This window comes from Musa acuminata, chromosome BXJ3-9 (genome assembly GCF_036884655.1).
Source record: "Musa acuminata AAA Group cultivar baxijiao chromosome BXJ3-9, Cavendish_Baxijiao_AAA, whole genome shotgun sequence".
Taxonomy (NCBI): domain Eukaryota; kingdom Viridiplantae; phylum Streptophyta; class Magnoliopsida; order Zingiberales; family Musaceae; genus Musa; species Musa acuminata.
In genome coordinates, this window is record NC_088357.1 from 2,438,031 (window position 1) to 2,451,352 (window position 13,322).

At 42.6% G+C, this 13,322-nt stretch overlaps 1 protein-coding gene across 5 annotated transcripts; it reads left to right on the top strand.

Annotated features, from left to right (window-relative positions):
* Positions 1-5,269: 5,269 nt before the first annotated feature.
* On the top strand, positions 5,270-9,623 carry LOC135581638 (auxin transporter-like protein 2). 5 transcript variants are annotated; one of them, XM_065167338.1, is made up of 9 exons: positions 5,270-5,719; positions 5,891-6,020; positions 6,297-6,538; positions 6,678-6,863; positions 6,974-7,086; positions 7,179-7,362; positions 7,557-7,654; positions 8,546-9,011; positions 9,193-9,623. In XM_065167338.1, the coding sequence occupies exons 3-9, from the start codon at positions 6,347-6,349 to the stop codon at positions 9,424-9,426; spliced, it is 1,473 nt and encodes a 490-aa protein (XP_065023410.1). In that variant the 5' UTR covers positions 5,270-5,719; positions 5,891-6,020; positions 6,297-6,346; the 3' UTR covers positions 9,427-9,623. The 5 variants fall into 5 exon arrangements, with proteins under 5 accessions (XP_065023410.1, XP_065023412.1, XP_065023414.1 ...); XM_065167340.1 differs by having other exon boundaries at positions 5,961-6,020; XM_065167342.1 differs by lacking the exon at positions 5,891-6,020 and having other exon boundaries at positions 6,244-6,538.
* The last annotated feature ends 3,699 nt before the right edge of the window (positions 9,624-13,322 follow it).

The following is a 13,322-nucleotide window of genomic DNA, read 5'->3' on the forward strand; positions in this document are numbered from 1 at the left end:
CATCTGCTATGCGCGCTCTTTCTTTAGATTTAATCTTTTTATGGTGTTACAGTACATGGAAGATATTTGGACATATATACCGTGTCGAAAGATTGGGATTCGATATGAATGAATAACAAGAAAGATTGGATTCGATCATATATGAATAAATTTATTTAGGGTTTTAATTCTTAATCAGACCTAATTTGGATCGACTTCTACTTCTGGATCATATATGACTTCTATTTAGCGCTTACATGTGCTTGCATACAAGTACAAAAATAAAATCGATGTGATCACCACACAAAATAAGAAAAGATTGGATTTGATCACATCGAAAATGAACTTTAGTCAGATCTTTTGGTAAATATCGGACCAGATACGAGTCTGTCTTGTCTTGTTTGTGAACCTTATACCGTGGCCAAGGAGCCATTACAGTTTGGTTCGAGATGTCCAGGAAATCTCTGGGATGAGGTCTTCATCGAGTCGGTCGGCATGTGCTTCTGCAGTGATTACGCCTACTTTTGTCACCGTCGAATTCCTATACTCTGGCCTAGGTCGGAATGGGAGGGGTATCTCGACTTAAGCCCCTCCAAAGATTAATTCAGTGGAACTCTGTGAAACTATATGGTAGGAGGCTTTTATTCTGGTTTCTGAGGGTCGTTCATACGTGATCTTTGCACGACGGTCGACTCCCTGGGTAGCAAGTTCGTACCTTCGGACGACCGCCACCCGATATGTGCGGATCAACACCATGCGGTATCGTCCCGAGCTTCCTAGGACGGTTCGTGTCAGGACGATGCTGGTTCGTGCAACCCCAGACGTCGGGGGTGGGGGAGTGACCGTCATCCCGAATCCTTGGTGGTGCCGCGTCTTTCTCCTAAGGTTCCGCGCTTGCACTGACGTGGTTAGGGGTGTGTCCATGTGGTAAGATCCACACTATACTCTATCATGTCTCATTTGTTGTATATAATTGATGGAGAATTTTGCTTTCTTGTTTGTGCATGCACATCTTAAAATTAAATATTGCATTCATTCTTTAAAATATTTGATAGGGCGAGACAAACATCAAAAGACTATTCGATAGGGTAAGACATAGACACCAACATCATAAAGTCGATCGCGTATATTTATCACATCAACATCAATAATAATAAAAATAACATAAACACCAAAAGACTATTCAATAGGGTGAGACATAGACACCAACATCATAAAGTCGATTATTCTTCGATTCATTCTTGATATTGAGAATATTGCACCAATCATGAGCTGAGTGACGAGTGAATCTCGCATTCTTTAATACTTGATAGGGTGAGACACATACACTAAAAAGATTACTCGATAGAGTAAAGTGTAGACATCAACGTCGTAAAGTCGATCGCATATATTTGTCACATCAACATCAATTAAAATAAAAATTAATCTTTGAATCATTACACTAATCATGAGGGAGCGATTAGTGAGCTCAAAGCTATAAATAGAAAAGCATCCAGCAGCCATAAAAAGAAAAGCATCCAACAATAGCCTATATTTTCTCTCTCTATCTCTCTCCTCTCTCTACATCACTTACTCTAATGCTTTAAGAATGCTGCCACTTGTGCATCGATTGATTTAGGCTAATTGATCTCAACTCCTGAAAGCATTCGCTACATACGTTGTCTTTGTGCTACATAAGTCCTCGGCCACCAATTCACGAGCACTGCATGATAGGTTACAGTTTACGATCCAGTCTTGTGTTTGCAGGAGAGGCTATTTCGACCACCACCACATCTGGGAACGTCACAAAGTCGGAGCAAGAGACTGCAGTCAATATCCCACAGCAAAGGAGACGGAAGAAGGTGGAGGAATAGTGTTGGGGAATCTTTATAGGCCGAGGTGTCAATACGACTCAGTCCAATTCTGGATATGCAAAGTTGCCCGCGCAAATGCTTGGATAGTGAAAGTGAGCGTTGGGTCGGATTCTTACACATTGGCCAAAGTTATAGGAGGATTTCCTGACTCGATCTCTCCGAAGTTTAAGTTAGTGCCGAGTGGAGTAAGAGAAAGTTGAGTGCCCGAAGTTCTCCCCCTTTGATGTTGGTCAGGGGGTTAGTTTTTATACCTACAAATGACGATCGTATATGGTCCATTAATGATTGCTGACTCCTTGGATAGTTGGCTTGTACCTTACGAGCGAGTGTTGATCGATCTGTACGGACCCGTATCGTGTGGCGTCGTTTCGAACTTTCCACAATGGCTCTGCGATATACGGCGCCGAACAGTATGAGGGCAAGTAGTCGTCTCATTCGGGAATGAGGTATCACAGTCTAAATTTTTTTGTTGGCATTGTCATGATCGCGGACCGCTGCCATGTGAATGGTACTGAAATAAGCCATATCAAATAGTCAATGAGATATATAGATTCCAGCTCGGTCCCTATCTGCTCCCATGTCCCAGTGAAACCCATGCATGCTGTCCATTAGTGACCTCTACATCCGTCAATTGCTATGGCTAGCCATGCCAATTGCCGACTACTACGATGATGAAAACATGTAGAGAGATTTAAAACGTGTCCCTGTGTATTAAAAGACTTCGATTAAAGGCAATATACGAATCCGATTCGTTAAGAAGCAGAAGAAGAAGTGAAGTCTTGTTCGATTCAATTACAGCCTGAAATTAAAGAAATGAGAAGTTGAAGATTAGAAAGCTAAACACACTGTAAAACTCAAGCAAACACCCAAATATTTCCTCGAGCGTACGAAAGATTAAATCTCGCCTCGCTACGAAGGTTCTTATTTGAGCGTGCAAGTCAATGTATCAGACTGCTCTTACCTCGAGATATATGACCGGTATAGTGATTTATACGTTACATGAGTTTGCTTAACTCGAAGATGGCGGCGGCCATTAAACTGGGGAGCTACGTTGCGTTGAATTCGGACTCCTCATGTCTTGTATCCGAAGGAGACGCACTTCCGTACTCCCAACGATAACTTATCGATTCTGTGTTTGATTTTTTATGAGTACGAATTCTAGGAGTACAGTATTTTAATAATATTTAAAAAATATTATAATATAGTATTAAAATATTGAGACGAATTCTTAAAAAAATTATATATTTTAGAAATTTTGATAGAGCACTCTAACTTAAAAAAAATTTCGTAGAGACTCCTGTAACCGTTATTATTAAATATTTAATTTAATAATAATATAACTATTCTCATTATGATTCATAATTCATTATCATGAATTTCTTCATTTATTATGATTTAAATGATTTCAGTTTTTTATTCTTTATGCATGAAATCGTTATTATTAAATTGAATATTTAATATCATTAAAGTTCTTAATTATGGTCCAAACGTTATAAATTTGAATTAATTCTTGAACGTTATGATTTGATGATAATAAATGTTCTTGATGGGAGAACATCTATATATATGAGAATTTTGAACACTAGGCTCAATCATCTCTTTGAAGCGAAAGACTTTCCTACACCATCTAAAGCGAGAGTTCTGAGTCGAGAAGTACCAAAGTTCAAGAAGAAACCTCTGCAGAAATTCTTGGCGACAATGGCAGGAGGTATGCTATTTTGTTTCCGCATCAGTTTTTATTGTGTTTCTATTATAATGATTTAGAAACACAAGTTGGTTTCAGTGATTTCTTACAACTCCTTGCTGAAAAAACTCATTTTACTCTTTTAATCTGATCCATCGTCGCCTCTGCTCTACTGACTGCTTCCTTTTGCCCCGAAGAGCCGTTGCACCGTGGCTGTACATAGAGGCAACCAACAATATAAGCGATCGTTGATCCATTGCCTCCCCTTCCCTTTGCACCGGTCGTAACCTCCTTCCCCCAACTCTAAATTGGTTGTGAAGTTTTCGAGCAAGGAAGGAGCCCTAAACCTCTTTCTCAAAGTTAGGGCTATCAGTCATTGGCCTGCCACCCAAACTCTCCTCTCTATCGATTGCAACCTCCTTCCCCTACAGTCTTAAACTGATCATGAAGGCTACGTTCGAGAAAGAAGCTCTTAAACCTCCTTCTCAAAGTTAAGGATGTGTCCATGGAGGTAGAGAGTTAGTGATCGCATGGGAAGGGGAGGGGAGTTAGGGTGACAAACCAACGGATGCTCGTGCTACGAGTCATAACAGTAAGGATGAGGCCTCTACCACTAGCCTCACACCTACGTCACAAGTGACGATGGGTCCGACGCAAGCAACGACAAGGGATTCCTACGAAGACATGAGCAAAATGAGTTTTTTACACTTTCATAAATGCTCTATGGGAATTTCCTAAAGTCCAGATGTTATGCAAAAAAAATATATGTATATATTTTTTAAAAAAATATTTAAAATATTATAATAACTTTTTTATACAAATTTTATAAAACATTATATTTACTATGTTTTACATTACGTTATAATATTTTTAAAATGACTAAAAATATAAAATAATCATAAAACTTATATTATAATATATGTATATTACATTATATTATTTTTAAAATATTATTGAAAAATACTAATGTAATATAAGAAAATATTACAACTGTACCAATTCATTCATCAGCTGGTACATAAGAAAAAGATAAAAGATAAAAAGAGGAAGGTAAGTGATTAAGAATACTCAAAATATTAAGAAAAAAATAATGTTAAAAAATTTAAAATGAGCACACTTTCCGGAAAAAAAAAAAAATAGAAGTTTCATTTTGAAGAATTCGCCTTCTTATGAGATATTAGAGAATTTTTATTACATTTTAAAGTCGTAAACTAATAAGATCGGATCTCGCAGGGCGGCTGCCGCCGTGATCTTAATCTCCATGATTTGGGCCCCACGGCGTCACCCGTATTAATGGCCGTCGGACCCACCCGCGAGGCCAAACAGCTACGCGTTCGTACCGGCCGCACCCGTCGTCGCGTCATGCGTGCGCAAGCGAATGAATCACCGCCACCCACTTGTCTCCGCCCCCTCCCTCTCGCCAAAGGGCGCTCCCCGTCCTCTTCCTATTCCCCGGTGTGGCGGCCGGGGCCCTCCCCACCTCCCCACCTTCTCATGCCGCGCACAAGATTCGCAAACCATCATTACCCCTAATCTCCTCCTAAACGCTCCGATCAGTGTCTTAGCAGATCTAATCTGTTCCGCCAAAAGCGGGGAGGGAGGCCGTGGGCCACGTGCTCACGGTGGAGTGTGGGCCGAACCATTCCACGTTGCAGCTGCCTCCAAATCCATCAGCTCGTTTGAGGCCGACGAGGAGGAGTAAAACGAGAAGATTGTGGTGATGAAGCTAAGCGGCGCGTCTCTCTGCAGCAGCGTTTCACATGGAACGTCACACAAGTTGTGTGAGCATCGGATGAGTACTTTTTCTAGTTCGGCAGTATCGGTAAGCAGCGACTGAGGAATTGTTTACCCCAAATCCAGAGCAGTAATCTCATGTGGGGCATTTAAAATGGATGGTGTTTGGATCTGAGCCTGTTCCTAATTAATGATCTGCGGAAGAAGAAAGCAGACCAACCGAGCTGCGTCCCGGAGAAACGTATGGCATAGAGAGAGAGAGAGAGAGAGAGTGGGGGGCAAGTCCTGCGCGCAGTTAAGACGCTCCTGCTGTTCCTCCTCCCCTCCATCATCTCCTTTCATCCTAATCTTCACGTATTCCTCTCCACCAAGATTCTTTCGAGTATCTTTTGTTCGAGCGAGGGACTGATCCCTACAGGATAGAAAGCGGGAGGGCGCTTAGACTTGCCACTGCAAATAAAGTGCCAAGGTAGGATTCCATTCATCTCCACTTTCCTTCCTTCTTTTCATCTCCTCTTGTTCTGTTTACACTTCTGCTTGCCATTATGATTGTGTTAGTGTCATCCCTTTGCTGATATTGAAAGCAAGTGATGACAACTGTTTGATGTCATCTCCCTTGTGTCTAACTTTCAACTGAAAGCTAAAGATAAGAGTTGATGCTCGTTCTTGCTTTACTTCCCCTCGCTCGGTCTCTATCAACTTATTTAAAGGACGGGACAAGATACGGTGCTGGGAGTTTGATTCGTTCACTCACTAGCAACCTTTCTGTGGTAAGGAGACCGGATCGCTTGCTCTTGCTTACAGATTTGATTCCCGGGGATTTTCTTTTTGTTTTCTCTCATTTTTTGGTTGTTCGTGTAATCGTTGAGGTCTTCTTTCTTGGATAAACGTGATCTGTATGAGATCCACTGCTTTACGCCCCGGAATTGGGTCTTCTTTTCTGCTCTCCTCCTTTCTATTTGCTGTGATCCGTCCCGCATGGATTTCTGACAGTGATTTGCCCCGTTGCTCCTTTTTCTCCCGATCTCGAACCTGTACGGATCCAGCTTCGGATAAAAGAGACGGAAGAAGAAAGCTGGGAGAGCAGAGGGAGAAGATGTTGCCGCAGAAGCAAGCGGAGGAAGCCATCGTGTCGCGCAGTAGTAGCACCTTAAAGGATGAGCTGGAGCAGGACGTCGACGGCAAGGGAGAGGAGGACGAAGAGACGGCCCATGGATTCAGCATGAAGAACCTCCTCTGGCATGGCGGCTCCGCCTGGGACGCCTGGTTCAGCTGCGCTTCCAATCAAGTACTTTCCGTCTCCTATCTCCAACATACATGTCGATCGTCCGCGAGCCCCAAGATCGTCTCTTTTTCGTTTTCATCTAAACGATTTCTAGTCTCTGACATTCTAATCGAGTTGTCTGCGGAATGCAAATGCACGGCAGGTGGCCCAGGTTCTGCTGACGCTGCCATACTCGTTCTCGCAGCTGGGAATGCTGTCGGGGGTAATCCTGCAGCTGTTCTATGGGTTCATGGGCAGCTGGACGGCGTATCTAATCAGCGTCCTCTACATCGAGTTCCGCAGTCGGAAGGAGAAGGAGAACGTGAACTTCAAGAATCACGTCATCCAGGTTCCTCCCTCCGCTTCGTTTCTTCTCCTTCCGCTGATCTCCATGGTCCACAACTTTCCTTCTTTCTTCTCCCCTGCTTTCCCCTCTAAAAGGTACCACTGTTTGTGCAGTGGTTCGAAGTGCTGGATGGGCTGCTGGGGCCATACTGGAAAGCCGCCGGCCTCGCCTTTAACTGTACCTTCCTCCTCTTCGGCTCCGTCATCCAGCTCATCGCCTGTGCCAGGTACTATCCCTTCGTTCCTCCCTCTCTCCATCTCTCTCCTTCGTTCTGTGATCTGATGTAAATTTTGCTTCTTTGATTCGGCGGTGGAACAGCAACATATACTACATCAACGACCGGCTGGATAAGAGGACATGGACGTACATCTTTGGCGCCTGTTGCGCGACGACAGTGTTCATACCCTCCTTCCACAACTACAGGATATGGTCCTTCCTTGGCCTCGGCATGACCACCTACACCGCCTGGTACCTCACCATCGCCGCCGTCGTCCACGGCCAGGTACCATGAATCAGCAGCAGCACTAGTTGTTGTAGCTTAGTAGATGAACTCATCTCGCACGAATGTGGTTGGTCTGTTACTAGATTGCTGTAATTTGTCCCCATTTAGTTCGTCTCTTAAATCATTTACTTTTGCCGCTGCGGGAGGGAGAAGGAATGATGACAATGACGGTCTCTTTTGGATGGATGATGCAGGTGGAAGGGGTGACGCACTCGGGCCCAACGAAGCTAGTGCTGTACTTCACCGGCGCCACCAACATACTCTACACTTTCGGCGGCCACGCCGTCACCGTGTGAGTGCTCATCATATCTCATACTCTTAGGAGGTCTAATTAAGTCTACACAAACTTTTCCTCGGCTGAAGCGTTTTAAAGGAAAAGCAAGCACCAATCTAAAGTCATCTCTCTCTCTCTCTCTCTTTCTCTGCCATTTCTAATTCCTACCTTCGATGTTATCAGCTTTTCACCGGGTGGCTTCTTTTCTTTCCCTTCGAGCCTGAAACAGAGGTTTCTGCCGTCGCCTCCTGCAGGGCCCGCCCCTACTCTCGTCAGCTTTTGCTGGGTGGTGGGGTTGACGGTCCGGACATGGAAATCATTCCCCATTCTTTCTTGTCGCCACTTCTTCCTTTTCGCTTCTCCTCCTGATTGGAATCGACCCGGACCATGTTCCATTGCCCTGCCATGCAGGGCCAATGCCTTTTCTCACCAAGCTCACCAATGAAGACGAACTCATGGCAGCCAATAAAGAACCTTTTTGTTTCAGACACTAGAAAACCAAAAGAATCTCTTAGTGGTGATCGAAAGACCACGGGCTAAAGGGGTAGCAATCATGGAAGTCATCATAAAAATGAGGTTTTGTTGTTTTGCTGAATGGGAGAAGAGAGTACCCCACAGAGGGATTCGATCTGATATCTATTCCATGTGATCTTCTGCTTCTTCTGTCATCCTCGCCTACCGAAGAATCGAGGCATTCAATGAAAAATATTAGAAAAACCCTGCGTCGGCTCCTTTGGGTTTAGCGAGGTCTCAAACGATTCTGCTGAACGTGGTGATCATTAGCAGCTGAACACTTGCATGTGCTCTGGCGCCATGTTCTGAGGAGAAGCATTGAATCTTTCTTTGCCTCGAATGGCGACCTCCGGATCGACTTGCTCATGGGTTTGTGGTTACTGACATCATCTGCAGGGAGATCATGCATGCCATGTGGAAGCCGCAGAAGTTCAAGAACATCTACCTGCTGGCTACGGTGTACGTGTTCACGCTGACGCTGCCGTCGGCGGCCGCCGTGTACTGGGCCTTCGGGGACCAGCTCCTCACCCACTCCAACGCCTTCGCGCTGTTGCCCAAGTCGGGGTGGAGGGACGCGGCGGTGATCCTCATGTTGATCCACCAGTTCATCACCTTCGGCTTCGCCAGCACCCCGCTCTATTTCGTGTGGGAGAAGGTGATCGGGATGCATGACGCCAAGAGCATCTGCCTCCGCGCCCTCGCTCGTCTCCCGGTGGTCATCCCCATCTGGTTCCTGGCCATCATCTTCCCCTTCTTCGGCCCCATCAACTCCGCGGTCGGGGCGCTCCTCGTCAGCTTCACCGTCTACATCATCCCCGCCATGGCTCACATGCTCACCTACCGAACGCCATCCGCGCGGCAGGTAAGCTCGCTATTACAACCCCCCCTGTAGTTTGGATTTGATTGATGAACTATTATACAATGTATCCCACCCCACGAACCGGCTGTAGCTGCAGCTCATAACAGAGATGGTGTAGTGCGGGAGACTTGTGTCGTCCGACGACCGCAGAGAGTTCTCATTCTCATCTTTGCTGTTGTTGCAGAATGCTGCAGAGAAGCCTCCCTTCTTCCTGCCCAGCTGGACGGCGATGTACGCGGTGAACGCCTTCGTGGTGGGGTGGGTGCTGGTGGTCGGCTTCGGGCTCGGCGGATGGGCGAGCATGACCAACTTCGTGAGGCAGGTGGACACCTTCGGCCTCTTCGCCAAGTGCTACCAGTGCCCCAAGCCGCTGCCACCGCCCGCCCCTGCTCCTCAAATGCAGCAGCATCATCACTGATCGCCCATGGACTCCTCCCCTTCTTCCTCCTATTAATCTTTGGTTTGTCTGCTTCTATTTGTCGCCTGTAAGTTGCAAAGAGGGGTAGGCTCCGACGGTGGAATCTCCTGCCTCCCCCATTAGTGTTGGATGCTTTATGATGTTACTGACGTTGGGTGGTATACGACATGGCTGCTACCATGTTGTGGTTCAAAGAACAGAGTTGCCCACATAGTGACTTTGGTACAGAGCTTGGCCTGCACATGAGCACAGATGATAGCTTTTAGTGCACCGTCAAGCACATGGCCCTGAGTCCTACCACATGAGCATTCTTCGTTGGTTTAAGCATGTCGAAGGATAACGATGGCAACTTTCTCTCTCTCGATTGGATTCTCCTCTCCGTGGTCTCACAGTTTGTATCTGTCATCCGCCTACTCCGTCCCACAACTCACGTGTCCAACTTTCTCTCTCTCTTCGTTCGGGGTTTTATAAATTCATAAACTTAATAATTTATATAATCAAACTTCAATAATTCTTTTACACAATATATCAATTCAAATCCGTCGAAAACATTTCATTACATATAAAATATACTTATACAACAATCATAATATATCAACCAACAAAATTTATCCAAACTCTGAATAACTTTTACTGTCTCAACCTATAAGTTAACCTGAAAGATTTATATAATAATTAAATAAGCTAAAAAAACTTAGCAAGTGACAAATATATCTATGACAAAAAAGGTTATTTTTAAACAAAATACAAGGTAGGGATATAAGAATTCATAAATATCATTTCATTAGATATAGAATTATAAACGTTATTTCATTCAAAACATGGAGCATATCAATGACGTATAAAATGTTTTGAAGTATATTAATGACATATGAAACATATATAAGCTTATCAATGAGGTATGAAATGTTTCGGAATATATCAATAACAAATGAAACATTTTAGAGTCTATCAATGACGTATGAAATATTTCGAAGCATCTCAACGACATATATATATATATATATATATATATATATATATATATATATATATATATATATATATATATATATATATATATATATATATATATATATATATATAACGAATGTAAACCTTAAATATGGGTAAAAACAAAAAATCAAATTTTAAGTACGGTTTTTGTAAAATATATTTTAGAATATTAATTGGAGGTTGCAATCAGTATAAATCTATTAATCGACATTTATTATATGTATCGGATGTACAAGTTAGATCACTAATTAACTTTAATATCTTGGTTCTTAATTACAAACATGTAGTTTTATATCTGAATAGTATAGTATAATGATAGATGTCATCTTTAGTGTCTCATTCGTTCATTGCATATGCTTGACTTTGTCAACTTAATTTAATTTGATTTTAGATTTGCTATTTCATAGAGAGCGTAATATCTCACACATGCAAATCACGTCTTTTTCTATACTTGAATATATATTCAGACATGTGATCAAGTTGGTCAAATATACAACCATAACCTTTGAGAGTCATCTCGACCAAACAAAAATAACATCACAAAAATGATGTGAACCATTTTTATTATGGGCAAATTTGAAAAAAAAACTCTAAGTTTTTATTATTTTTTCTTGTAGAGCAATTTTTTTAGTTTTATTTGCATGATGTATTTTTTATTTTTTTAAAAAATGGTATTACCCCTCCGTCTCATCGAACTTTATAGACCTTTACTCCGCTTTGCAATCTCTCATGACTATAACCTATGAGACCTCGAGACCCTCCCCCCATATGAAGGCATGGATGATGAGGCGAAGGCAACAAGTTGGCGAGAGAGAGGTTTCGTTGTGATATGAAACTTATGGCACATTTGCCATACGATGCATGTGACAATATTGCTACCTCTCTTAACCATTGCTCTAGCTCACCTCAATCGATCCCATTGCACAATTATCTACTTTCGATGAGAATGTTTGTGGCCTCAAAAGTACCAAGTTTGTTATTGTGCATCTCTATGAAGAGGGGGATGTCATTATAGAGGAGGTCCAGGGGCTTGAATGGGTGGGAGATGAGAGAGGTGAGGGGGTGGAAGGTAAGATACTTATCGGAGATGAGATGATTTAAATCTCTATCGCGAGCGTTTGGCTACCAATTGATAATAGTAAGATCTTTCGTGATAACAACCTCAACAACCTAAGATCTTCCTAACTATATGATGAGATATTGTAAATCGAAAATCGTCCTCAAAATTCTTCCTTTATAAATATGGAGTATTGTGTATTGTTTCAATCAATATAATCTTTTTCTTTTTATTTCATTGTTATTATGGTATTAGAGCTTTTGCCGTAAAGGCCACTGACCGCACCCAGTGTCGCCATCAGGTGCAATGTTTTTCCTTGGCGAAAGGCGGCAGCAACAACAACGACATCTTCCTCCGTCGAGCTCTTATCATTGTAGTATTTTTCACGGACATCCTCCAGGATCATTGCGTCGGCCTCCTTCGAAGCTGAACAAGGGCTACCATGTCGCGCCCTCTTCTCCTCCCTACATCGGCGGCATTCCACAGTACTTTTCCACATACAGGTCTTATCTCCATAAATGCAGCAATCCTCATCCCCTTCAAATTATCCAAATGTGGCAACTACACATCCTAGTGTGCTCAATTCTCTAATCTGCTATTTGGCTATGATCTTCTAGGCTATGTCGATGGCTTTCTTCGTTGTTCACCGGCGATACTTAACATTCCATGCGCATCCAGTCTAATATCAAATCCGGACCACAATATATGGTTACACTAGGATCGTCTTATCTTTCAAGCTACTCATTATGGTTACGTCAGGATCGTCTCATCCTTCAAGCTATTCAAGTCTCGGTCATTGGATTCCTCGCCCTACTCATTTCTTCATGTGATATTGCTGCTAAAGCTTGGTGCAAGTTGTAAACCACCATAGCCAATCGTTCCCGCATTCGCATGTTTAGTCTCTTGTCCAATCTCATGATGATAAAACAAGAGGAAAGTACCGTTGCTGATTATCTACATAACAGGTCCAGATCTTCAACGACATAAGAGATGAGTACAAGGAATTATCAGCAGCAATAGTGCACGTGATTCACTAGTGTCATTTGAAGAACTCTATGAGAAGTTGACTGATTATGAGATATGTTTCAAGCGTGATGACAAGTTGTCAGGATCATCTATCATAGTTTAAGTCAGTTAAAAATCTAAGAAGAGCAACCGGTACAACAAATCTATCAACAAAGCTTTGGCCAGCATGTCTATACTTGTGGGCTCCAAACAAACATCCCTTTCTCAGCATTTCAATTACAACCACCAACACGATTATTTCAATTATCCTCAACCTTAGCGTCCTGATCACATAAATCAATAAAGAGTCTAACTATGTGACAAAGTTACTACTGGTCATTAAAATTGGATTGTGGACTCTGCTATCACATCACCTCTGATTTACAAAACTTGTCCATCCATAACGCGGAAATGATGTCTTCACTTTGTGCTAGAATAAGTTGCCAGACATCAATTACGTATCTTGTGGGGGCATGATAACAATCAAGAGGGCATGATAACAATCAAGAGAGTGAAGATGATAACAACCTCAACTACAGCGTTAAAGAGTACAAGGTTCATCCCGGATCCAATGACCCCCATACAGTAGTTGAGTGAATATGATTGAGCGAAAACCATGACAATAGAATAAAAGAGTAATATCATATTTTAGAAAATAAAAAATACTGAGAATTTATTTGTCTTCCCACCATTTTTTTTTAGAGAATTTATCCTTTTATTATTTATTTTCCCATTTTTTTTGTCTTCTCTATTTTGTTATCTCCGTCGGCCTCCATGCTCGCTCTTTCGTGTTTACCCGATCGACCGCGCATTGGCCATTCCTCCGCCCCATCCCAAT

Bases quoted from the DNA above. Each gene is read 5' to 3' on its own strand.
- LOC135581638 (XM_065167338.1), top strand. From the start codon at position 6,347: ATGTTGCCGCAGAAGCAAGCGGAGGAAGCCATCGTGTCGCGCAGTAGT. The intron at 7,087-7,178 runs GTACTATCCCTT...GCGGTGGAACAG, and splicing joins CAGCTCATCGCCTGTGCCAG to CAACATATACTACATCAACG. The intron at 7,363-7,556 runs GTACCATGAATC...TGGATGATGCAG, and splicing joins CCGCCGTCGTCCACGGCCAG to GTGGAAGGGGTGACGCACTC.